Source organism: Podarcis melisellensis (assembly GCF_964234715.1).
Source record: "Podarcis melisellensis genome assembly, chromosome: 1".
Lineage (NCBI taxonomy): Eukaryota > Metazoa > Chordata > Lepidosauria > Squamata > Lacertidae > Podarcis > Podarcis melisellensis.
The window spans coordinates 10,147,581-10,172,244 of record NC_138528.1 but is presented as its reverse complement, the minus strand read 5'-3'; the positions used below and the strand labels follow the sequence as shown (position 1 = coordinate 10,172,244).

General features: G+C 45.6%; 1 protein-coding gene across 3 annotated transcripts in view; it reads left to right on the top strand.

The window, feature by feature from the left end:
- The first annotated feature begins 6,611 nt into the window (after positions 1-6,611).
- SGPP1 (sphingosine-1-phosphate phosphatase 1) overlaps positions 6,612-24,664 on the top strand; it is a 30,205-nt gene continuing 12,152 nt past the window's right edge. Inside the window, exons 1-2 of one of the 3 annotated variants that reach the window (XM_081913451.1) lie at positions 6,612-6,859; positions 16,533-17,324. In XM_081913451.1, the coding sequence (XP_081769577.1) occupies positions 16,611-17,324 (714 nt within the window). In that variant the 5' untranslated portion in view covers positions 6,612-6,859; positions 16,533-16,610. Of the gene's footprint in view, positions 6,860-15,913; positions 16,051-16,532; positions 17,325-24,664 lie in introns of those variants that run through there. The other 2 variants (XM_081913450.1, XM_081913452.1) reach the window with 2 other exon arrangements.

Sequence of the window (24,664 nt, the reverse complement as noted above, 5' to 3'; positions counted from 1 at the left end):
CAGCTTGGCTTAATTAGCTATTGACATGTTGATCAGATGATTTAGAAGTATCTAGTACACAGCTTAAATGCACACAATTCTGACCTAATCTTCTTTGGCGATCACTTGTAGCTGAGTAAGATTGTCTTCCATGAGCATGGGCTTAACAGTGAGTCCGTAAGTGACTGTGGAGGCCAATTCTGGATCCACACGTCCTTCCATGGTGGGGACATAGTTTCCGGGCGGGAGTTGATCACGGTGAGGGTTTGCCAAATGTGTCTTCCTCTTAGCACGTTTCTCCCTTTTGTCCTGAGTTCGAGTGTCTTCAAAGTCCGCGACACCTTTGGTAAAGGCTGTTGTCCAATTGGAGCGCTCGCAGGCCAGTGTTTCTCAGTTGTTGGTGTTTATACATTTTTTTAGATTTGCCTTGAGAGAGTCTTTGAACCTCTTTTGTTGACCACCAGCATTACACTTTCCATTTTTAAGTTCTGAATAGAGTAGTTGCTTTGGAAGACGATCATCAGTCATCTGTACAATATGACCAGTCCTAATACACAGGGTCTCGCTATGTTTCCACATTCCTAGGTAAAGGTAAAGGGGCGCTCATCTCGCTTTACTGGCCGAGGGAGCCGGCGTACAGCTTCTGAGTCATGTGGCCAGCATGACTAAGCCGTTTCTGGTGAACCAGAGCAGCACACGGAAATGCCGTTTACCTTCCTGCCGGAGCGGTACCTATTTATCTACTTGCATTTTGACGTGCCAGGAGCAGGGACTGAGCAACGGGAGCTCACCCGCCGACCCTCTGATCAGCAAGTCCTAGGCTCTGTGGTTTAACCCACAGCACCACTCGCGTCCCTTTTCCACATTCCTAGCCTTAATTAAATTCTAGCACCCACTGCATACCTTCCATGTGTCCCTATTTTCCAAGGACAGCCCCGGAATTCCAAAAGCCATCCTGGCTTCTGATTTGATCCAAGAATGTCCCTATTTCCCCTGCCAGTGTTGTGGAGTTCAGGGAGGAGGAAGAGCCGTACTTAGAATCATAGAATCATAGAGTTGGAAGAGAACACAACTTGTGCTGAGTTGTGATATCGGCAGCAGTGGCAGCAGTGAGGCAGCATTCCATGGCCTTTCCACGGCTGCTGCTGCCGCCAGCCTTCTCCCTTGGGCAGCCCAAAGCGGCTGCTGGAGAGCAGGCGAGGAGGAGGGGACGCTGCAGCCACCAAGGCCCAGCCCCATGGGATGTGCTGGCTCTGAGGTGGAGGCAGAAGGCAGGGCCACCCTGGGCAGGAAGAAAGGGGGAGAGGAGCTCAAGGAGTCTTGATTTTTTTTAAAAAAAGAAATGCTTTGTGCATCCTTGGGTGGATCTACGCACAGGAAAAGAACGCTATAAATAAGTCAGAAATTAAATCGGGATAACAAGAGGGGAAAAACACTGGGAAGTTGCTTAGGAAATTTTTCTTTGCTCTCTGGCGCCACCTGGTGTTGCATGTTTATCATGCATTCAAAGTGCTGTTTTTTATGAGAGTCCCAGGTCTGATCTTGACCCTTTCTGGAAATTATTTATGGGTGCGTGCTTTTCTTTTTGCAAATCTACCAGAGAATAAAATAAATCTGGGATTAAAGGGTTTTCTCAGGACAGTGGAGGGCTTGTGTCCTGTTGGTGTGGTGCTGGTGACACTTGCCCTTCTTCTGACAGGAAATCCTCTGCGGGGGGGGCGCAAAAAAAGGGGGAGGATCGAGAAGGCCCGTTGAGGGGAGTGAGAAACATCCCTATTTTCATCTGAGGATTGTTGGAGGGTATGCCACTGGCCCCAGGAATTTAAGGGTGTCTAGCCCCCACAACTCATAATTGCATTACCCACCTGTGAGTTCCATTATTACTGAGAATAAAGGTTCCATATAGGCTCAGGCGAGCCAGACATTTGCTTACACTGGTGGCACCGGGAGACGGTACGCCTCAATATTTGTATAAGAAATAAAATCCTGCCCTATATCGAGGGTGGTGATGTGGGCATCCAAACTCTGCCCTTTAGATATGCTGAGTTTATGAGGTAACTTTTGAAGGGGGGCAATTGGTGAAACCCTTGAATACCTGCAATAATAAGAATAATATATTATTTATACCCCGCACATCTGGCTGGGCTTCCCCAGCCACTCTGGGCGGCTTCCAAAAAAAATATTAATCCAAATTATTGTGTGTTCCCTCAGCTTTTTGCTTGGGAATAATGAGCCAAAAGGGAAGCAAAGCTGTTCGCCCTCCTGAAGAAAAAACCCACACCAAATAAAATTGGCAAATGAATTGGAGGCCTGAATGGAAGACCTGGAGCACGTCTGTCAGCCAAAAGCAGGAGCAAGTCTCGAAGCCGTCTTCAAAGGAAGGGAGCGACGAGAGCATGAATGGGAGGCAACAGGAGAAGGCTCTCCTAGCTGCAGCTGCGCCCCACTTGCTACCCATAAATCCTCTCCTTTTGTAATGTTCTAATAACTACCCTCGCGGGTGCCGCTAATTTAAGTAAAACTGCTTAAATTGAGGCCTAGAAGACCAGCGAGATAATGGCGCTTAGTGATGCCTCATTGACCTGGTGTGATATGAGCAGCGCTTAGGGGGCCTGTTTATGGGAACGGTGTTCGCCATAGCAACTATGCGCACCCATGCGCGCGCATGGAGAAAGAGCGAATATTTCTCATGTTTGCCTCTTGTCCCCCTTCCTCTCAGGGAGGCCTCCAAGGGATTGACCCACCTCATCCTCAACCCTGTGGGGCAGGGCAGCAGATGACCTAACCTGGGAGAAAACAGTAAAGATCTGATGAAGAGAGCACAGCAGAGGTTAAATTTTCTGAGAATCCTGGGGGAAAATAATCTCTCAAAGGACCTGTTGATGGCTTTTTACCATTGTACTGTTGAGAGTGTATTAATTTATGGTCTGTGTGTGTGGTTTGGGAGCTTCACAGACAGGGGGAAAACAATGCTGTCCAGGGTTGTAAAGACTGCGGAGAGAATAATTGGGTGCGCTCTTCCCACTTTCGATCAAATCTATGCTTCCAGGTGTCATAAGAAAGCTGCAGAGATAGCGCAGGATAGTGCGCACCCGGAAATGATCTCTTTCAGCTTCTGCCTTCTGGAAGAAGGTACAGGGTTATAAAGAGTAGGACTAGCCACCTGAGAAACAGCATCAGCACCAACAGTTTTTATCCAAATGCGATTTTGGTTTTAAACGCAGTGTAAGGTAGTCTCTGTGGGAGTATATTGTATTTATTTATGGGGTATCGGAGTTTTAATAATAATAATAATAATAATAATAATAATAATAATAATTTATTATTTATACCCCGCCCATCTGGCTGAGTTTCCCCAGCCACTCTGCGCGGCTCCCAATCAGTGTTAAAAACAGTACAGCATTACATATTAAAAACTTCCCTGAACAGGGCTGCCTTAAGATGTCTTCTGAATGTCAGGTAATTCTTTATCTCTTTGACATCTGATGGGAGGGCGTTCCACAGGGCGGGCGCCACTACCAAGAAGGCCCTCTGTCTGGTTCCCTGTAGCCTCACTTCTCGCAATGAGGGAACCGCCAGAAGGCCCTCTGCGCTGGATCTCAGTGTCCGGGCTGAACGATGGGGGTGGAGACGCTCCTTCAGGTATACAGGACCGAGGCCATTTAAGGCTTTAAAGGTCAGCACCAACACTTTGAATCGTGCTCGGAAACGTACTGGGAGCCAGTGCAGATCTCTCAGAACTGGTGTTATGTGGTCCCGGCGGCCACTCCCAGTCACCAGTCTAGCTGCCGCATTCTGGATTAATTGCAGTTTCCGGGTCACCTTCAAAGGTAGCCCCACGTAGAGCGCGTTGCAGTTAGGGAGTTAACCAGGCTGGGATAGCTGGGATAGCAGGCTTGTTGGTTTTTGACTGTCTGATGTAGATTTCTTTTCAATTTCGTTGTTCTGTATGGGACAATGACAATAAAGATTATCGTATCGTATCAAAAGGGAGAGGTTTTCATGCAGGGCCACACCAGGTTGTGCCAGGATTGGAATTCAGGTCTCATGGAATCCTAGAGTGGAATCCTAGAGCTGAAAGGGATCCTGAGCCTCATCTAGTCCAGCCCCACCGCAAGGCAGGCACCCCGTCCCTGGGTGGGCTCAAGCCACCAAACGTCTGGTTAACAGCCAGACGCGCTGACGCCTTCACCCGAGTCACAGAAGCACTTCCCTTTAATCCGCCAACTGCAGAAAGAAAGAGGATGCATCGCTGCAAAAAAGAGGATGTGTATTTGTGTAAGAATCACATACCCTGATTTAGAATCAATCGGTGCTCGATTGCCCAACAAGCTTGTGCTTAGGGAGTGAACAAAACAGGGGCACAACAAGAAAAAGTGAGAGAAATTTCTGAAATAATTTGTAATATTGCAGAGTTGGAAGGGAACACGAGGGCCAACTACTCGAACCCCCTGCAATGCAGGAATCTTTCACCTAGATGAGCTCATGACTCTGAGATTAAGAGTGTCATGCTCTACCAACTGAGCTATAATAATAATAATACTAATAATAATTTATTATTTATACCCCGCCCATCTGGCTGGGCTTCTCCAGCCACTCTGGACAGATCCCAACAGAACATTAAAAACACGATAAAAGATCAAACATTAAAAACTTCCCTAAACAGGGCTGCCTTCAGACGTCTTCTAAAAGTCAGACAATTGTTTATTTCCTTGACATCTGGTGGGAGGGCATTCCACAGGACAGGTGCCACTACAGAGAAGGCCCTCTGCCTGGCTCCCTGTAACCTCACTTCTCGCAGGGGGGAACCGCCTGAAGGCCCTCAGAGCTGGACCTCAGTATCCAAGCTGAACGATGGGGTTGGAGACGCTCCTAGCAAGACATTTGATATTTTAAAAAACACCACCATGAAAAAACAACAAAACAGATCTCTTTTAGGTTTCCTTACACACCTTAATCCACACTCTTGTCCCATTGAAGCAATGATTCTTTAACATCAACTTTGTTGGACTGGTCATGTTGTGCGGATGCCTGATGATCGTCTTCCAAAGCAACTACTATATTCCGAAATTAAAAATGGAAAGTGTCATGCTGGTGGTCAACAAAAAACGGTTTGAAGACTCTCTCAAGGCAAATCTAAAAAAAGTAGTATAAACACTGTTTCCCAGTTAACATTGGCCTGCAAAGACTCCAGTTAGAGAACAGCCTTTACCAAAGGCGTCGTGGGCTTTGAAGACACTCGAACTCAGGACGCAAGGGAGAAATGTGCTAAGAGGAAGGCACACTTGGCAAACGCTCACCATGATCAACTCCTGCCCGGAAACCTATGTCCCCACTGTGGAAAGACGTGCGGATCCAGAATTGACCTCCACAGTCACTTATGAACTCATTGTTAAAACCATGTTTATGGAAGACAATCTTACTAGACTACGAGTGATCGCCAAAGCAGATCTCCTGCCCTCTGTTTTTATGACTTATCCCCACCAAAAACAGGGGATAAGTAATAGCCAGGAGAATATACTAAGATATACTAACATATATTGAAAATATATACTAACATACATCGAAAAAAAGGTCTTATGCCCCCGTTAGTACAAATTCTGTTCAAAGCTTACTTAGGGGAAATTTGAAGGACACCCTACAATTATGAATTTGACTCAGGATCTGAAGCTCGAGATTTATTTTTTCTTTCTTTTGTAATGCTTGGCTCACCCCTGGAATATGTGTAGAAATAAGCAAGCACCTCTGAGCATGTACAGAGTTTTTTTAATTTCCCTACCACTATATGGTTGTTGCACACACTTAAGTGTGACGCGGCAGCTAAAAAAGCCAATGCAATTCTGGGCTGCATCAATAGGAGTATAGCATCTAGATCAAGGGAAGTAATAGTGCCACTGTATTCTGCTCTGGTCAGACCTCACCTGGAGTACTGTGTCCAGTTCTGGGCACCACAGTTCAAGAAGGACACTGACAAACTGGAACGTGTCCAGAGGAGGGCAACCAAAATGGTCAAAGGCCTGGAAACGATGCCTTATGAGGAACGGCTAAGGGAGCTGGGCATGTTTAGCCTGGAGAAGAGGAGGTTAAGGGGTGATATGATAGCCATGTTCAAATATATAAAAGGATGTCACATAGAGGAGGGAGAAAGGTTGTTTTCTGCTGCTCCAGAGAAGCGGACACGGAGCAATGGATCCAAACTACAAGAAAGAAGATGCCACCTAAACATTAGGAAGAACTTCCTGACAGTAAGAGCTGTTTGACAGTGGAATTTGCTGCCAAGGAGTGTGGTGGAGTCTCCTTCTTTGGAGGTCTTTAAGCAGAGGCTTGACAGCCATATGTCAGGAGTGCTCTGATGGTGTTTCCTGCTTGGCAGGGGGTTGGACTCGATGGCCCTTGTGGTCTCTTCCAACTCTATGATTCTATGATTCTATGGAATATGCTTGACACCCGACAAAGAAAAGAATGAGACTGGTGTAGCTGTGTGGGCGGCTGTAAGAATCTTATCAGCTCTTTTCCAAGCGGCATAGCAGAAGTGAGTTTCAAGTGGCAAAGTGACTTTGCAGATCACGTGATCCCCCAAACTCCTGTGAACAAAACCTTTCCAGTTAGCTCTGTTCTCCTCGCCTTCAGATGTAGACACACCCTGGACTGGGAGAGCTTGGCTTTGAGCCTTCGCCATGAAACGGTTTTGCATTTCATCTAGATATCAAAGCTCCCGATTCTATCTATGCACACAGCAGAAGAGAAGCGTTTAAGAGGCAGCTCTGACTTTCGCTAGCTTAAAAACGAACAAACAAAATCTGCTCTGAGGTCTGGAAGCGTGAGAAATAGAATCTGGTGCTTATCTATAAATTAAGCCATATCACGCATCTTTGGGAAGGTGAGAGGAGTTATTTTCTTTATGCCACTCTTATAATTTTTTGGCATTTAGCTCTTTCTTTCTTTCTTTCTTTCTTTCTTTCTTTCTTTCTTTCTTTCTTTCTTTCTTTCTTTCTTTCTTTCCTGTGCCTTTTAATTGTTTCAGTTATCTTGTAAACAGCCCAGGAAATATGATCAAAGGGCAGTATTAAAAACAAATACTTAGAATAAATAATACTTTTGGCACAGTGGATGCCTTTTTGGAAGAGAAATACTCCAACGGAGAATGCCTACGTGGAGGAACCCAAGATTGTTTGAGAAGTACAGGATTTGCAGTTCATGTTTATACATAACTTTTGCACTATTTTTCCCTGCTTAAGAAAACTTTGAAATTCATTTTATTTTTTCTACTTACTAATTTTCTACTTATTTTTAAAAAAAAACAAAAAACACAGAGAGACACAAAACCCTGCTTTGTTGGCATCTGTTATTATTATTGCATCTCACGCAGTAGCCCATATTCTCCTTGCTTATCCCTGGACCTCTCCCCTTCCTATGTAGTTTCTCTGTGTCGAAATTATGACTGTAAACCCTTTGGGGCAGGGACCATTTAAGAACCTATTGATGGCACCTTATAAATACATACATGCATACATAAAATACAGTGGTACCTCAGGGTAAGTACTTAATTCATTCTGGAGGTCCGTTCTTAACCTGAAACTGTTCTTAACCTGAAGCACCACTTTAGCTAATGGGGCCTCCTGCTGCTGCCGCTGGAGCACAATTTCTGTTCTCATCCTGAAGCAAAGTTCTTAACCTGAGGTAATATTTCTGGGTTAGTGGAGTCTGTAACCTGAAGCGTATGTAACCTGAAGCGTATGTAACCCGAGGTACCACTGTACTGGGTCGTCCCCCCCCCCCCGTTTTCATTACATATCAACCAAAGGTGGAGTTTGGTCTTTCAGTGGCGCCCAGTGTGAGTCCAAAATTTGCCCTTCCCTCCTCTTCTCGCCTCCCATTCTGTACATGCACTGCATCATACTGCGGCAAATCAGGATAAATGGTCAATAGGTTGTCTGCAGGCCATTTTTCCAGCAGGAACTTGCAGAACTCAGCTCCGGCACGTCTCAGGTGGGCGCCATTGCCATCTTTAGAAAACAATGGAGTTGTTCACGGTGAGCGCCGACACCTCTATTTTCTAGAAAAATAGCACTGGTTGTCTGGAAGTGCTCTCATTCCACACAGTTCCCACAAAGAGTAATTCATGCACAATTTTGGGGAACAACAGCTGCAAAATGCCGTGTAGGGCAAGTGATTATTCAAGGCACTGACAAACAAAACACCTGCAAGCCGAGAAGAAGAGGTGCAAAATACTGTGCTTTGTTTGATGGGCAACAGTGACGTCTCTGCAACCTTTGAGGGGAAATATGCAGATGGTGTGCAACGAAGGGCATGCGCTGCACAATGCACAAGGTCATAGTGACAGTGTGCAAGGTGAGCAAGAAGCAGCTGATCTCTGAGGCATATTGATCCCAGGCTGTTTGAAGCTGGAGTTGAGGATTAAATGACTCTCTGATGTTATTTTCCACTCAGCTACCACCTTTGTGTTTAGCAAAGCATAGCGCAGGTGGAGAACATTTTTCAGGCTGAGGTCCAGGGTCCTTTGGCTGAAGGAATGCAATACCTCAAGGACCACCTCTTTCCGTATGAACCCACCCGGACCCTGACATCATCTTCCGAGGCGCATTAAATGGCAGTATAGACGAGCTTTATGTTTGTGCATTAAAGTCGCAACATGCGCATAGGGAGAAGCAACATACGCACAAAACCCGTTGAGACCACAGGAGTGGTGATTGCCAAAGAAACAAGCTACTTCTCAAACTGAAACTTACTTCCAAAGGAAGCTTGCTATCCACATTAAACAACAGAATGGGATGTGCCTGTCTTGGAGTTCAATGACATATTCCAGCAAGGCAAAAACATTAAAGGAGGGAGCAAGATAGGTGTGGGTGGGGGGGTCAGGGGCGGTGGCTTGGAGAGGTTGGTGAGGGTGCTAGCCTGCTAGGAGTCCTAAGGGCCAAGTAGGGGAAGGATCCTGGGAACTGTGGTTTTGCAATTGTAGCAGTGCCCAGAGTCCCATTGCACAAAATTATCAGTCCTAATGCAATGGCCAACAAATCACCTTGCCAACAAAGGTCCGTATAGTTAAAGCTATGGTTTTCCCAGTAGTGAGGTATGGAAGTGAGAGCTGGACCATAAAGATGGCTGATCGCTGAAGAATTTATGCTTTTGAATTATGGTGCTGGAGGAGACTCTTGAGAATCCCATGGACTGCAAGAAGATCAAACCTATCCGTTCTTGGGGAAGTCGGCCCTGAGTGCTCACTGGAAGGACAGATCCTGAAGCTGAGGCTCCAATACTTTGGCCACCTCATGAGAAGAGAAGACTCCCTGGAAAAGACCCTGATGTTGTGAAAGATGGAGGGCACAAGGAGAAGGGGGCGACGGAGGACGAGATGGTTGGACAGTGTTCTCGAAGCTACAAACATGAGTCTGACCAAACTGCGGGAGGCAGTGGAAGACAGGAGTGCCTGGCGTGCTCTGGTCCATGGGGTCACAAAGAGTCGGACACGACTAAACAACAATGCAATGGCTTAAATCAGCTTTAAGTTTGTAGTGTTAACGAGGTCCTGGTTTTATTGCCGCTTTCCAGGCATACATCTTCTGATTAGGCAACGCTGCCAGCATCGTAACTATAGATTGTTAAAGGGATTTGTGGCGGTGTGGCCTGATTCAATAACCGCCAGTAAAGAAATGGCTGTAGATATCACTTGGAAAGTGAAACAAAGCGATCGGTTGTGGGTTGCCAAATATCAAGTTAACCTTTCTACCTTTATTTTCACCCTATACTTAAGAATTATTTGAGAGGCAGACTGGTATTACTGTCTTACGATATGGTTAAAGGTAAAGGGACCCCTGACCATTAGGTCCAGTCGTGGCCAACTCTGGGGTTGGGGCACTTATCTCGCTTTATTGGCCAAGGGAGCTGGAGTACAGCTTCTGGCTCATGTGGCCAGCATGACTAAGCCACTTCTGGCGAACCAGAGCAGCAAACGGAAACGCCGTTTACCTTCCTGCCGGAGTGGTACCTATTTATCTACTTGCACTTTGACGTGCTTTCGAACTACTAGGTTGGCAGGATACGATAGGGTTACAGTAAGGCTTTTAAGCACATTAAAGAATGAACAAAAATAATGGAGAGAGGAGCGGAAAGAGAGAAAACAGGCAGGGGGAGCTGAATTCCTGCAAGTGTTCTGCTGACAGAGTTCTTTTAGCAGCGCCTACTGTTTCCTTCCTTGCGGCATTGAATTTGCAGATCTAAAAGTCACAGCTCTAGCACTACCTCCTTGCAATAAGCAGACCTCTTCACACATTACAATTTTAGAGTGACACCATGCGTTGCAAGCGTATGACACATATAGTGCGATTGCACCTATCGCATATCTGTAAGCATGTGTCTACAGGGTCTACTGTCTACTTAAGTAGTCATCAATAAACTCTCAAAATGTTGCATTTAAAATCAACTATTTTGGAGCAGAATTTTCTATAGCTTTTATGGCATTTTCAAAAGTATTGAGCTCAATTGTCTCGAATCCTCAAACACGTAAACACATAAACACGCGCCAGCCCCACAAGCTCGGGGGACAGCAGGGAGGCGGAGCGCCACCTTCCCGTTGTTCCCCAACCTGGTTTGGAGGCTGGCGGTGGGGAAAGCTCGGGCTTCCCCCGCCCCAGCCCCGCACCTGGGGAAAAAAATATTTGTCTTTATTTCCACCCCCCGAAATTAGGTGCGCCCTATGGGCTGGTGCGCCCTATAGGGCGAAAAATACGGTAGTTGCAAGGACTGAAGGTCCCTGGCTTCCCACAGCTCTCTAAGTCTCCTCCCGCCCCCTGTACATTCCCAAGCAATCTGAGACTCTGGTCGGCTTGCCTGTCTTTGCTTTGCCCTCTTCATACGTCTTTGGGTCTGGGCGACCAGGGAGGAGGGGAGCTAGTTGCAGCTGGAGAGGGAGACCTCTTCGCTTCTTGACCACCCTGATTCATCTTGGCCTCTTGGTCCCCCTCCTCTCCAGCCTCTGCTCTGTCTCTGATTCTGGACCGCTCTCTGCCACAGCCTCTTCCTGCTCACTAAACCCTGTTACCACTTCATCTTCCAACACCAACACCTCCCTGTCTGCTCCCTCTCTTCCCTCTGACCATGCATGGCGTGCAACCACCACCCCCTGGGCTCCAAGCTGTCTTCCCATGGGGGTTTCCCAACTGGTGCCTCCCACTCCTCCTCTGTCTCCAGCCAATGCATGACAGTATAGTTGCATCAGTGTCTGCAAGATCCCATCATCTACAGACAAGAACTCATTTCTGTCAGTGCCTGCTTATTTTCCTACATGAATTGCTTCCCACAAATGCCTTGAAGTGATTGCACAATTTAAAAAAGTCAACAGCAAGAACAGTTGCGCTATTTCATATTGTAAAATAATTGCGACAATTAAAAACACATGTAAAGGTAAAGGTACCCCTGACCATTAGGTCCAGTCGCAGACAACTCTGGGGTTGCAGCGCTCATCTCGCTCTATAAGCCGAGGGAGCTGGCGTTTGTCCACAGAAAGCTTCCGGGTCATGTGGCCAGCATGACTAAGCCCTGTCTGGCGAACCAGAGCAGTGCACGGAAATGCCGTTTACCTTCCTGCCCGAGCGGTACCTATTTATCTACTTGCACTGGTGTGCTTTCGAACTGCTAGGTGGGCAGGAGCTGGAACCGAGCAATAGGAGCGCACCCTGTTGCGGGGATTCGAACCACTGACCTTCCGATCGGCAAGCCCTAGGCTCAGTGGTTTAGACCACAGCGCCACCCGCGTCCACCCCCCAAAATGTACACATAAGTAAAGTTATGTTGCATTATCACATTTCTGTATTGCATTAGATTGTTATAAGGTGTACACTCCTTGTTTCTTCAGCTTGTAAACCACCTTGGCTATTGTAAGATAGAAGGACGGTATACAAATTAAAAGCGATGATGATTTTTGTGTGTGAAAACAATGTCAAATCCAATGACAGACAATAGGCTAGAATAAATATCTCCACTTCAAAGTCTTATTGAAAAAGGAAGATCTTCACTGGACATCAAATAGACAACAGAGGCAGCACCTTTTCGATATGCATTTTTTTTGTCATTGCTTTTATTTAACACAATGTATGTACCGCTTGATTGTTGTAAAACCTCTAAGTGGTTTACAATTGATATTAAAATTATAAATAAAAATAGTAAAACAGCATTTCAAAATAATTAACAATATGAGGTAGTAATGAAACACATTTCTATCTCTTGCCCAAACAGAAATGTTTTAAGCAGGTGCTGGAAAGAGCACAACAAGGGCACCTGCTTAATGTCAATAGGCAGGGAGTTCCACTGTCCTAAAAGATTGTTTTCACAGCCGTGAATTAGGTAGTACTGTATTAGTTCCACAGATCGAAGCTGTAAGCTGAACATTTTTTATTTTATTTTTTTGGTGAAGGGTATTATAGAAATATGTTGAACAAACAAACCAGCAAAGTAACTTTTAACTAAAGTGAGCCACGAAAGGCAGGGAACTAAGGCTATGTACACATTAGTGGCTTGAAAGACAGCAAGGTGATCTTCCAGTTTCTCAAAGTTCTGTACATGCCAGGGAAGGGGCAGAGATAACTTCACCAGTTGCCCATTAACTGATTTGTTTCCCTCCAATTCACTGAAGCTGTCATCGGGGCAAGTCGCCGGCTGCCTGAAATGCAGGCAGCTCAGCCTGACCTCTGCTTCCGAGGGCGGAAGCTGATTTGAGGGAAAGGGCATCAGAGAGGAGAGACAGGATCCAGATGGATCATGGCTCGCGTCATACGTACTTTGGTTTCAACCACCAGCTGTGGGAGCGGAATGAAGCTGGAGCAAATGTTGATGTGTGTGCACAAGCCAAGCAAAGAAAAGGGATCGGGTGGGCATTTGTTGACTTTCAAAGTGGAAAAAATTGCCGATTGACTGAATTGTAGGCCGTCTGAGATACGATTTGTGGATTTGCAAAATAGAAAAATGGGGGGGGGGGTCCTTAGGTAAGAAGCAATGCCAAAAGTTTGTCTCTTCCATACGCAGAAACCGAATATGCAAGAATGAGTAATAATAGTAATAGGTTTTCCCAGCCACTCTGGAGTGTCAACAGATGCCAAGATGCTAACATTTTCTGTACCTTGCCCTCAGCCACAACTAGGCCGGGCTGCTGGGAGGGAGGCAGACACTATATCCTAGTCATAGTCTTACAACAGCTGGGCAAAGTCCTCAGGCAGTCTCAGGAAACGGAGGTTCACCTTTTACACAGAGGCAGAGAAAGCTTACGCCGTGTTCAAAACCTTTCATATAGACTATTTGTGCATTAAATACACACACACACACACACACACACACACACACACACACAGGTCTTCAAAACAGCTTATAATTAAAAGCCACACAGAGGTAATTTATAATTACACTAGCATTATTATCATAGTTAATAATGTCAGAAACATCTTTGTTCTGCCAAGCATTTTTACAGAATTCATTGGACTCTGTGTTCATCATTTGTTTGGCATTTCATGATTTTATAATCTTACATTATTTTTAATTATTTTATTGTTCTCCTGGTCTTGTGGGCCACGTTCTTTGCTGTCCCTGACTTGTGGAAGGCAGAAACAGGATTGAAGAGGACCTTAACAGATTGGAGAACTAGGCGCAACCTAACAAAACGAATTTCAATAGGGACAAATGTAAAGTTCTGCACTTAGGCAGGAAGAACCAGATGCACAAATATAGGATGGGGGACACCTGGCTCACTAGCAGTACATGTAAAAAAAAGGATCTAGGGGTCTTGGTGGACCACAAGCTTAACATGAGTCAACCATGTGATGCAGCAGCAAAAAAAGAGCTAATGCTATTCTAGGCTGCATCAACAGAAGTACAGTGGTACCTCGGGTTACATACGCTTCAGGTTACAGACTCTGCTAACCCAGAAATAGTACCTTGGGTTAAGAACTTTGCTTCAGGATGAGAACAGAAATCGTGCTCCGGCGACGGCAGCAGGAGGCCCCATTAGCTAAAGTGGTGCTTCAGGTTAAGAACAGTTTCAGGTTAAGAACGGACCTCCGGAACGAATTAAGTACTTAACCTGAGGTACCACTGTATAGTGTTCAGATCAAGGGAAGTAATAGTAGTTCTCTAGGAAAAGGTAAAGGTAAAGGTACTGGTGTTTGTCCGCACTTTGATGTGCTTTCGAACTGCTAGGTTGGCAGGAGCTGGGACAGAGCAACAGGAGCTCACCCCATCGCGGGGATTTGAACCGCCAACCTTCTGATAGGTAAGCCCAAGAGGCTCAGTGGTTTAGACCACAGCGCCACCCACATTCCTGTTTTGCCATAATTAGACCACACTTGTAATACTGTGTCCAATTCTGGGCGTCACAAGTTGGAACGTGTGCAGAGGAAGGTGACCAAGATGAAGAAGGGTCTTGCCTGGAAAAGAGGAGATTGAGAGGAGAATATGATAGCTGTCTTCAAATATCTTAAGGGCTGCCACATGGAGGAGGGAACAAGCCTGGTTTCTCCTGCTCTAGAGGGTAGGATTCAAACCAATGGCTTCCGAATCTCCTTTCTTGCAAGGAGATTCTGACTAAGGATCAGGAAGAACTTTATGACAGTAAGAGCTGTTATGGAACAGACTCCCACGAGAGGTGGTGGACTTTCCTTCCTTGGAGGTTTTCAAGCAGAGGTTGGATGACCATCTGTCATGCATGTGTTAGCTGAGTTCCCTGCATGGCAGGGGGTTTCAGTGTTTCCCAACCTTGGGCCTCCAGCTGTTTTTGGACTACAACTCCCATCATCCCTAGCTAGCAAAACCAGTGGTCAGGGATGATGGGAATTGTAGTTCAAAAACAGCTGGAGGCCCAAGGTTGGGTAACACTGGACTAGATGACCCTTGGGGGAATCTTCCAACTCTAAGATTCCATGATGCATTCTAGGACCTGGGAGACAAGTCCATAATTACAGTATTGTTGTTGTTGTTTAGTTGTTTAGTCGTGTCCGACTCTTCGTGACCCTATGGACCAGAGCATGCCAGGCACTCCTGTCTTCCACTGCCTCCTGCAGTTTGGTCAAACTCATGTTTATAGCTTCGAGAACACTGTCCAACCATCTTGTCCTCTGTCATCCCCTTCTCCTTGTGCCCTCCATCTTTCCCAGCATCAGGGTCTTTTCCACGGAGTCTTCTCTTCTCATGAGGTGGCCAAAGTATTGGAGCCCCAGCTTCAGGATCTGTCCTTCCAGTGAGCACTCAGGGCTGATTTCCGTAAGAATGGATAGGTTTGATCTTCTTGCAGTCCATGGGACTCTAAAGATGTTGAGCTTCAGACCATATTTTGCGCCCTCCTCTTTCACCCTCATTGAAAGGTTCTTTATTTCCTCCTCACTTTCTGCCATCAAGGTTGCGTCATCTGCATATCTGAGGTTGTTGATATTTCTTCCAGCAATCTTAATTCCGGTTTGGGATTCATCCAGCCCAGCCTTTCGCATGATGAATTCTGCATATAAGTTAAATAAGCAGGGAGACAAAATACAGCCTTGTCGTACTCCTTTCCCAATTTTGAGCCAATCAGTTGTTCCATATCCAGTTCTAACTGCAGCTTACAGTATAGGAAACAGCTATTTACCACTCCCGCACCCCCAAAAATAATTAAAATCACTTTCAATTCTATTTGATTTATTTATTTTAATCAATCAATCAATGTGGTGGGAGGGGGCAGTTTCCAGCTGTGTGGGGGGGGGAAGGGTAAGGGGTAGCGAAGCGCTTCTGTCCTTCTGCGCATGCGTGGCAGGCGCGCCGCCGCCGCCCGCTCCCGATCTCTCCCCTCCCTCCCATCCTCGTCGGCTCCTTTCTCCTTCTCTCTCCTCCCTCGCGCCCACGTTCCAGCGGCTCCAACCGCCTCTCCGGCGGGAGGGGTGGGAGGGGAACGAGGCCACTGCGCGTGCGCGCTCCGTCTGAGTGGCGGCGCCTCCTCGCGCGGCAGGCGGGACTTGGGCGCTGGAGCCGAGGGAGGGAGAGCGGAGAGGACCGGCGGACGGAGCAACGGACTGGCGCGACGCCGGGACGGCATGACGGGTAGAGCAGCCCTGGCCGAGCGCCCCCTCCCCTCGACGCCCTCCCCGTCAGGACCGCGCCCCCATCCCACATTTCTTCTCCCCCCCCACCCGCCCCTCGCCTATCCCCCCCTACCCACCCCCCCAAAGTCAGGGCCTCCCCCCACCCTCAGCCCCACCGCCTGCCCTGCCCTCCCCAACCCCACTTTCCTCGTGCAGCCAAAACCCCACTAATCTCCCTCTTTCTCGCAACCCCCCCCCCAGTTTCTATGGCTTTGGGGGGGGAGGGGGCAGCCAAAGTCCTTTGGAGCAGGAGCTCCCCACAAGCCCCCCCCATTTCCTCCTTTCCTCCACCCCCAGGGGATGGGCTCCCGACGTCTTCCCTTGACCCCCCCAACCTTTTTTAAAAAAGGTTTATCTCTTTTTTTAAATAGGTGCTTGTATATATGCATGGTGTATGTATGAAACCGCTCTTGACGCTCTTCCGAATCTCTCTCCCCACAGTGCAGCACCCCTGATTTTGGACTCGCCTTCCTAAGCCGACAGCTGCCTCCTCCTCCTCCTGGCCGGAGCCCCTTCAGGATGTCCTCCTTGCGCCGCCTGGCCGACTGCCTGCAGGATTCGGAGAAGGTCGCCGCTTTCCAGAGGCTGTGCGGCGTGCAAGCGCCCCCAGAGTGGGGGGCTGCCCTTTCTCCCCCCCGGCCCCTGGAGCCCGGGGCCCCGGTGGCCAACGGCAACTGCCCGGCCACCCAGCCGGATGGCGTGAGCGATGGGAGGTGCCGCTTCCAAGGCCCCTGCAGTGCGGGCGAGAAGGGTGATGTGTGGCACTCAAACGGGGTGCTCTCCGGGGGAGCCTGCGGTGGGGTGGAAGCCCAGATCAAGCCCCCGAAGAAAGAGGAGAAGCCTGGGCTCGGGGTTCCCAAAAAGCAGCCTCGGCGCAACTCTCTGACTGGGGAAATGATATGCCAGGATTTCACCATCCGCAGTCCCTTCCTCTATTACCTGTTCAGCCTGGGCACGGAGCTGGGCAACGAGCTCTTCTACATCCTCTTTTTCCCCTTCTGCATCTGGAACCTGGATGCTTGGCTGGGCAGGAGGCTCATCATTGTTTGGGTCTGGGTCATGTACCTGGGCCAGTGTACCAAGGACCTTATCCGTTGGCCCAGACCTGCATCCCCACCCGTGGTCAAGCTGGAGGTTTTCTACAACTCCGAGTACAGCATGCCCTCTACGCATGCCATGTCGGGCACTGCCATCCCAGTGACATTACTGTTGTTCAGCTATGGACGGTGGCAGGTAAGAGAGCCCCCCCCCCCCCCCGGTGTTTAAGGTGTTCAGTCAAGGTTGCTGTGTTATCGGTGGAACAGTCTGGTGGAAATACAAAATAGTACTCTTTTAAAAAATCATTTTATTCAGTAAGAGTTAAAACAAAAGCATTGCTTTTAAAAAATTATCCAGTAGGTGTTTAGATAGTTGGGAGGCTTGATCTTTATATAGTACTTCCAGGATTAGAATGCTGACAAACTTGGTAGGTTTTTTTTTAATGGGGACAGTATGCCCTGCTGAGTTACAAACAGCAGGATCTCTTGTTAAAGTTTCATTTTGTTAACTGTGAGTTATTGTATCTTCTGGCACTACGCATGCTTTTACTCTGTGGGAGTTAGGCTGGAAATCAGGTGATTTATATAGGCCACAGAAGGATTTGGAAATAGAAATGTGTGTTTGAAGTCATTTTCGATTTCTTCAGTTAGCAAAGTAAATATACTTTCCACAAGGCCTATCTGTATTAGAATCTTATAGGCATTTACAGACTTGCGTAGACTAATAAAACACCCCAGTGTTCCTCCTACTTCCTCTAAATATCTCTAGTTTCGAACTACATTTCTAGACTGACATGCAGTAACTTCTGATTTTAATTGTAGATGAAGGCTGCAGCCCTTTGCAAAATTACTTGGAAATAAACTGCCTTGAATTCCAGTTAAATTCCTAGCTTAAAGAAGCCCTGATTTGAAACTACAAATGGAGAGTGCAAATTTAACAATGCTATCCTAATTTTTGGATGTAAATCTCGCATCCAGTGGGGCTTCTAGGTGAGTGTGCATGGGGTTGTATCCTGCTTCCAAGTAAACCGCTACATGAGTGCACTGCAAGTAGTTTGCAAACTTTGGCTGTGGTGTCACTCCAGTCACCACTAACCAGTCACATGAAACAGCTAGTGGCCCTGGATGAGAAAATTCACATATGTATCTGTCAAAAGATTGATTTTGGCAGTTCACTGGTGCATGGATAAGCATCTGTTGCAGGTATGATTGTGTTTCCGGATGCATACATGCTTTTGCATCAGCTGATTTCCTTTAGGTTTTGAAGTTTTTGAGTTTCTGCCTCCTTCAGAATACAGCGGTACCTCGGGTTAAGAACTTAATTTGTTCTGGAGGTCCGTTCTTAACCTAAAACTGTTCTTAACCTGAAGCACCACTTTAGCTAATGGGGCCTCCCGCTGCTGCTGCTGCGCCGCTGCTGCGTGATTTCTGTTCTCATCCTGAAGCAAAGTTCTTAACCCGAGGTACTATTTCTAGGTTAGTGGAGTCTGTAACCTGAAGCGACTGTAACCCGAGGTACCACTGTGCACTACAGAATTTGCGCTTCATTTTTATGTTGCCTTTCATGCTATGGGTCCATAAAGTAACTAAATTATTGGTAACCATCTGCTGGAGTTGGCCAAGCCTGGGATGTACCAGCTGGAGAACATCTTGGAATAGAGATTATGCCATTTCCTTGCTACTAATTGTGTCACATTTCTGGACAAAGTTCTTCTTTTCAGCCATCACGATGTTCCTTAAGCCCTTTGCATTCATGTTAGTTAATTTTCCCAAGGTTTTCTATCTGGTGTACTCTGGTACTGTTAAAAATATATATATATTTCCTTAAATATATAGATATATATGCTTCCTTAAAAAAAAACCTAGCACCCCATCTCTGCTGGTCATATCCTGTTGTTATCTAAGACAATAAGAAGCTCAGTGAGTGATTACTGAAAACATGCAAACCTATTGTGAAGACCTGTTCTGTGGAGGCTATTTCTTTCACAGATGTGCAACTCCTATAATATTGGTTAGTGTAAAAAACCCCTCAAACCTTGCCCCTTGTTCCACCTGTGTTGCCCACTAGTTGTATACTATTTTGAGTAACTGGGTTTTCTACCCAGCTATAGTACGGTTATCTTGCACAGTACACGTGAAAACAGTCTGAGAAATGTCCAGAATAAGGAAGGATCTGGATTGTGGCAATTGGAATAGAAGATACTGTGCTTTGATGCCACATAATGCATTTTAAAATTTAAATTTATTTAGTTAGTTGGTTGTTTATATTTATGCAGCATTCTTTCCATCATGAAACCCAAGGTGACACACACATTGTTCCCAGGAGGTCTCCCATCTGGCAAATACTGTATGGACCAGCAAAACTAAAATGTATGTTCCGTTAAAGTGAATAAAGGATTTGGGTTGTTACGCTTCCCTAAACCGGACTGTCTGTTAATTTTGTCTAATTTTCCGGGGAAATGCTCTTAAAGGGAAGGTTCTTTGATAGAATGTGAAAGGTTTTAGTTTTGGATTATATGGTTAATAGTTAATGAAATCCTGACTAGTGTTTCCATTGCCCATGAGTACTTCATGAGGATTTCAAGCTGTGCAAGGGAAGGAGTGCATGTGAGACATGAAGCTGATGTGAGCAAGCTTTAGAAAGGTGATTATGTTTACATTTATAAAGTACTAACAATATTCTAAGCACCATGCAGATATTAAAAGACTATGTAGTATCTACTGCAAGCTCACTATTGAATAGGCACAATAGAAGAGGAAAGCAAGCAGGTGCTCTTTTTCTGGCCAGTGGATGGGGCCAGATTGGTTTCTCCCTTCTGAGAGCAAGGGGTGCAGCTCCTCAGTGGCCTACTGTTTACATAATATAATATAATATAATATAATATAATATAATATAATATAATATAATATAAATTCCCTCTATTTTCAAAGTCCAGGTGTAAGTGCTGTTGCTTGCATACCCAAATTGGTGCCACTCATGCACAAGATGAAGATAATCAAGATACTTTGGGGGACCTCAAGGTTTACAGAAATACAAAACACTGCAAGATTTTATTGGCAGTGATCCTTGACCTTACAAGTTACTAATTTTTCATTTCTGTGCTGGGCAATTTACTAGATGCTGTAGATTGTCTTAAGCACAGTAAAAGGAAGTCAGGTCATGATTGGCACTTGTGCTGTTGAAAGCTGTCCAATTTGTTCTTTTATTTATTATAGCAATTTATATCTCAGCTTCCCTGCAGGGAGATCAAAGTGAGGTATAAGTTTTTCTCCCTCCCCATACCATCCTCATAACAACCATGTTGTTATGGTTGGACAGGTAGGTTGGTCTGAGAAATGGTGACTGGCCAGCTGTGCTTCATGGGTGACTAGGGGTTTGAACCTGTGTCTCCCATGTGCCAGTTCAACATGTTAAACACCACACACTGCACTGCCACTATGAATAAAATGATCCGGTATTGGGCTACTCCAATAATTTTAAGGGGATGCGTACTTCTTAACCTTTTTTCCCCGTTTACGTGTTTGAGGATTCCAGACAATTGAGCTCAATACTTTTGAAAATGCCATAAAAGTTATAGAAAATTCTGCTCCAAAATAGTTGATTTTAAATGCAACATTTTGAGAGTTTATTGATGACTACTTAAGTAGACAGTGATATCTTCCATTATTTATTTGATCCTATTCTAAATCCTGCCAACCTAGCAGTTCAAAAGCATGTCAAAGTGCAAGTAGATAAATAGGTACCGCTCTGTCGGGAAGGTAAACGGCGTTTCCGTGAGCTGCTCTGGTTCGCCAGAAGCGGCTTAGTCATGCTGGCCACAGGACCCGGAAGCTGTATGCCGGCTCCCTCGGCCAATAAAGCGAGATGAGCGCAGCAACCCCAGAGTCGGTCACGACTGGACCTAATGGTCAGGGGTCCCTTTACCTTTACCTATTCTAAATTAGATAGAACTATAGAGGAAGTTTGTAGTCCCATGCAATGATGTCAATCTAGAGTATATTCCCAGCTAGTCAGATTGGGTTTTCTCATTACATGTTGTTTTGCTCTATAACTCGGGTGTCAACTGTGCTCATGTCTGCAATATGAACAGTTGGCACAAAAGAGTTGAAAGCACTTGGATTTAATTCTTGATTTTTTATTTTTTTAAAAAGTCTGACCCTGGGTCATAAACATTTGAGATGAAGTGTTTCCTTAGGAATACTTCTGAAACTATTGTTCTGTTATTAAAAGCTGTTGGCAGTAGCTCAGCCTAGAAAAAGAGGAACTCTTCAGGGAAGCTTTTCTTTCGTGCCTCCAATCAGGATTGCAAGAGGATGTAATACAAAACACACAAGGAATTTCCTAACTACGAATGGTCTAATGGGCAACATGTTTGTTAAAGGGGGGGGGGGGAGAAATACCACTCCAATCACTGGCTTGATGAAGAAACTTACAATTAGACTTTTTTCCACTTGAGCTCTCTTAGTCAAGATTTTTGTGAATGCTGCCAAGTTGCAGCTTCCTGTTAAAATGTTTTAAAATGTTGATCTCAAACATAATTGAATAAAAAAGCAAATGCCGATAATCTTTTAAGTAACTGAGACTGCAATCCTAAGCACACTTTACTGGTGGTGAGCCTCAAATGAACATAGTGGGACATACTTCTGAGTGCATGTGTAAGATTGTGCTGCAAAATAAGTTTCAACTTTTTCTGATTCTGATCTGCAGGGCTTCTCACTAGTCTCACTCCATGTGCACATGGGGATTACATCACAACTGTTCTTTCACCACAGAAGTCATGCACCTGCATACAGTAGTATGCACATTATATGCAAAAAAACCCCATAAAGATTGCCTGAGAGAGAGTCAGTGTGGTGTAGTGGTTAAGAGCAGTAGTCTCGTAATCTGGGGAACTGGGTTCGCTTCCCTGCTCCTCCACCTGCAGCTGCTGGGTGACCTTGGGCTACTCACACTTCTTTGAAGTCTCTCAGCCCCACTCACCTCACAGAGTGTTTGTTGTGGAGGAGGAAGGGAAAGGAGATTGTTAGCCGCTTTGAGACTCCTTAGGGTAGTGATAAAGCGGGATATCAAATCCAAACTCTTCTTCTTCTTCTTCTGCCTACAAAACAGGTTTCTATTAATTTATTTTATTATTGTATTTTGAGGTATTTATATACCAGGTTTCATAGAGTCATACAATTGGAAGGGACCCAAGGGTAATCTAGTCCCACCCCCTGCAATGCAGGAATCTCAGCTAAAGCCACTCACTTATAGAGAGTGGCCTACAAAGTTTCCAAACTGGCTGTGAAAGACACATGTTGGTGGAACAGCTGCTGGCTGTGGGATAACAACCAGATTAGAAATGACTCCTTGATGAGATTTTTCAGTGGTGACACTCCCTGTAGTGTGGATGATACTTTTTCATATTTTAGGAGAGTTTTAAAAGGATTTCCAGGATTCCATCACTAATTTAATGGATATGTTTGTGTGCATCTTTCTTTTTCTTCTATATTCATCACTGCAGTGGTTTCTACTTAAAGACAGAATACGGTAGTTACAGCAACTTGTTTCTGAGAATACAACAGTTTTGGATTCACTACAAGCCCTGTCAGTGGAAGCACTTTGCAAGCACTTCCGCTTCCCTCATGCTCCCTAAAGGTGGCTTGGTGGTGGTGGGGAATTTCAGGAGAACCTCCAGAGCATTGTGTGGGTGGAGCAGGGTTCGAAATTAGCTGGGCGCCAGGCGCATTTTGTGCCTAAAGATTCTCCATTTGTCAGCACCTCAAAAAGACTGGGTGCCATTTTTTGTGCGTGGCTGACACTCAAGGATTACTGAAATGTATGTGCTTTGAAGCCTCAACATATATGTTAAGGATAGACAATATGTTAAGGAGTTTAACAATAAAGAGTAGAGTGTTTTGAAAACCAATATTTTTATTGGTACCAATATTTTTATTGTCAACACCAAATTAAACATGTATTAACAACGTCTGCTAAAAAATGTAATACTAACAATGTGTCACTTACATGAATTGCTTATCAAAATCTATGCTTATCAAAATAATAAATAAAAAGTGTTGCGGGGGGGGAGGTGACTAGACGTTCTGTTTTGGTGCCTACAACCCAGGTCCCAGGAGCCATTTGGCTCCTAGCCTTCTATCCCAGTATCTAACACTGGTGGAGTATGAAAGGTTCACAATACTACAAGATTCTTGCTCCCCCTCTCAGTCTGGGAAACAGTTGTTAAAAACATGCAGAAACAGGAAGTGAAGTCTGTCAAGGTGTGAGAATGTTAGTGTTGGCAATTAAAGTTTTTTCCAGTTCTTATAAGTTATCGCAGTTAACAGACAGGCTGTTTTGAATGTATGTTGGATGCAGGTGGCGCTGTGGGTTAAAGCCTCAGCGCCTAGGACTTGCCGATCGAAAGGTCGGCGGTTCGAATCCCTGCGGCGGGGTGCGCTCCCGCTGTTCGGTCCCAGCGCCTGCCAACCTAGCAGTTCGAAAGCACCTCCGGGTGCAAGTAGATAAATAGGGACCGCTCACCAGCGGGAAGGTAAACGGCGTTTCCGTGTGCGGCTCTGGCGAGCCAGAGCAGCGATGTCACGCTGGCCACGTGACCCGGAAGTGTCTCCGGACAGCGCTGGCCCCTGGCCTCTTAAGTGAGATGGGCGCACAACCCCAGAGTCTGTCAAGACTGGCCCATACGGGCAGGGGTACCTTTACCTTTACCTTTTACCTTGGCTATGTGTACTTCTTATAAGTTATCGCAGTTAACAGACAGGTTGTTTTGAATGTATGTTGGCTATGTGTACTGCTTTATGCATACTGCTATGAGAAAGGTTCTACCAGTGTATTGTGGCGGTGTCAGATGAATCCTATGAGACTGCCATACTTTCACTCTAATTTATTTGAATAGCTGTTTGCTGTCGTTAGTGGTAAAATAAAAGAGTTGACAGGTGTGTCACCTGAGGGCTTTCAATGATCCAAGGTGCCACATGGCTAGCTGGATCAGGTGATAAGGGCCAGACTAGAGGCAGTGAAGTATCTGGAAACAAGGGTGGCTAGTTCAAAAATTCAAAATTAAAATGTTTCATCAAATATCACAGGAAGTATTCTTTTGCACCTTTGAAGCCAATGAATTCATATGCAGGGTATAAGGAATTGCTTTTTTTTGTTTTGTTTAGAATATTGTAGTCTTCCAAAGGTGAGGATGAGAATCCGACATTTGTCCTGTTCAAAGACACTGTTTTTTCCTGTGAAAAAATATATTTTTTTGGATAGGGGAAAAGGGTTCTATACACAAAACTAGCTTACAAAAGAGCCAAAGCACACATGAACATCACTATGTGTACTGCACTAGGTAGCAGAGATGTCACTACCCTTTTTATATAATTCCTACTTTTTATGGCTGCAACATCATGAAGCAAACAAAGCCGCAGTATGCCCAAAACAGAAAAAAATAGCCCCCTGAACTTAATACTAATAAAGATCCACACTACTGTACAGACCAAAATGCAAATACTAGCTGCATTACACAGACTCACTTCTAGATCGGT